This window comes from Egretta garzetta, unplaced genomic scaffold (assembly GCF_000687185.1).
Source record: "Egretta garzetta isolate BGI_Z169 unplaced genomic scaffold, ASM68718v1 scaffold92, whole genome shotgun sequence".
Taxonomy (NCBI): Eukaryota; Metazoa; Chordata; class Aves; order Pelecaniformes; family Ardeidae; genus Egretta; species Egretta garzetta.
In genome coordinates, this window is record NW_009258790.1 from 137,819 (window position 1) to 139,310 (window position 1,492).

The 1,492-nt window shown below is 66.6% G+C and overlaps 1 protein-coding gene across 1 annotated transcript in view; it reads left to right on the forward strand.

Annotated features, from left to right (window-relative positions):
- The window catches only part of PTPN23 (protein tyrosine phosphatase non-receptor type 23), a 38,381-nt gene extending 36,962 nt beyond the window's left edge, over positions 1-1,419 (forward strand). The window contains 4 exon segments of the mRNA XM_035889278.1: positions 1-171; positions 513-667; positions 807-958; positions 1,236-1,419. The exon segment at positions 1-171 is cut by the window's left edge and continues 32 nt beyond it. Of these exon segments, the coding sequence (XP_035745171.1) occupies positions 1-171; positions 513-667; positions 807-958; positions 1,236-1,419 (662 nt within the window).
- The last annotated feature ends 73 nt before the right edge of the window (positions 1,420-1,492 follow it).

Genomic DNA, 1,492 nt, shown 5'->3' on the forward strand with positions numbered 1-1,492 from the left:
TGGCCGAGGTCAGCAAGGAGTGCTCCAAGTACATGGAGGTGCACGAGAAGGCCAGCTTCACCAACACCGAGCTCCACAAGGCCATGAACCTCCACATCGGCAACCTCCGCCTGCTCAGCGGGCCCCTCGAGCAGGTCCGGGCCGCCCTGCCCTCCCCCACCTTGACCGAAGGTGAGCGGTGCCACCGGCCACGCTCGTGGTGCCCCGTGCCAAGGCTTTGGTGTCAGCCGGCTGCGTGGTCCGGTGCGAGCCAGGGTGGGGGCTTATCCCCCCAAAAAACAAGTCAAGTGGGATCCTGGGGCGGGGACAGAGGGGCCAGAGACCTGGTTGCCATCTTGGCGCACGCCTGGCTTTACTGCCAGCAGTGCCAGGACAAAGCCCCAGGCTGCCTCCTTCCCCCTGCGGTTCCCTCCTTGGCCACAGCGCGTCCGGTGAGCGGGCTCGGCCCGGGGCGGCCGTGCTGGGGCTCGGTGGGGTCTGGCGCGGCCGCTCAGCCCTCCCTGTCCCCGCAGATGACAAGCAGGGGCTGCCGAACCTGAAGCGAATCCTGGGCAAGGTGCAGGAGATGAGGGACCAGCGGGCCTCCCTGGAGCAGCAGCTGCGTGAGATGATCCAGAAGGACGACATCACCACCTCGCTGGTCACCACCGACCGCTCTGAGATGAAGGTGGGTGCCAGCTGCTGGGTTTGGGGAAGCCCCTTTGCGTGCCGGGTGTCCCCATCGGGGCTGCGCCAAGAGCTCTGCTCCATCCCAACCTACCCCCCCAGCCGCCTGCGGCCCCTCAGATCCTCCCCTCCCTTGGCAGAAGCTCTTTGAGGAGCAGCTGAAGAAGTACGACCAGATCAAGGTCTACCTGGAGCAGAACCTGGCTGCCCAGGAGAACGTCCTGAAGGCCCTGACGGACGCCAACGTCAAATACGCCGCTGTCCGCAAGGCCCTGGCCGAGGTGGAACACAAGTGAGTGGTGGTCGGGGCAGGGAGAGTCTGGGTGACCCCCAGGTGGGGTTTGGGTGCTCTGGTGGGGTTTGGGGGTGTGGGAACAGCCCTCTCCCACCCCAAGGGAGAGGTGTGGGGTCACTGCTGGCTTCTCCAGCCTGTCCCTTGTCATGCCCCACTGCTCAGGGGCCACCAGTGGGTGGTTGTCCTGTACCCAGTGTCCGTCCCGGGGGGGTTCCCCAGGGGCAGGGATGCCCGGCTTTGGCGTCGCCCTAGCCCCTCCGCCCCCTGTCCCCAGGTGGAACACCACTGTCCAGACCTTGGTGGCCTCCTACGAAGCCTACGAGGACCTGATGAAGAAATCGCAGGAGGGGAAGGACTTCTACACCGACCTGGAGGGGAAAGCAGCCAAACTGCTGCAGAAGGCCCGGGCCGCCTGCCAGGCTGCCGAGGCCAACAGGCAGCAGATCTTGGAGAAGTAGGGCCGTGCCCGGAGCGGGGGGGGGTGCAGCCAGGGCTGACACCCCCGGGGGGGGGGGGAGCACCTTTGGGTGC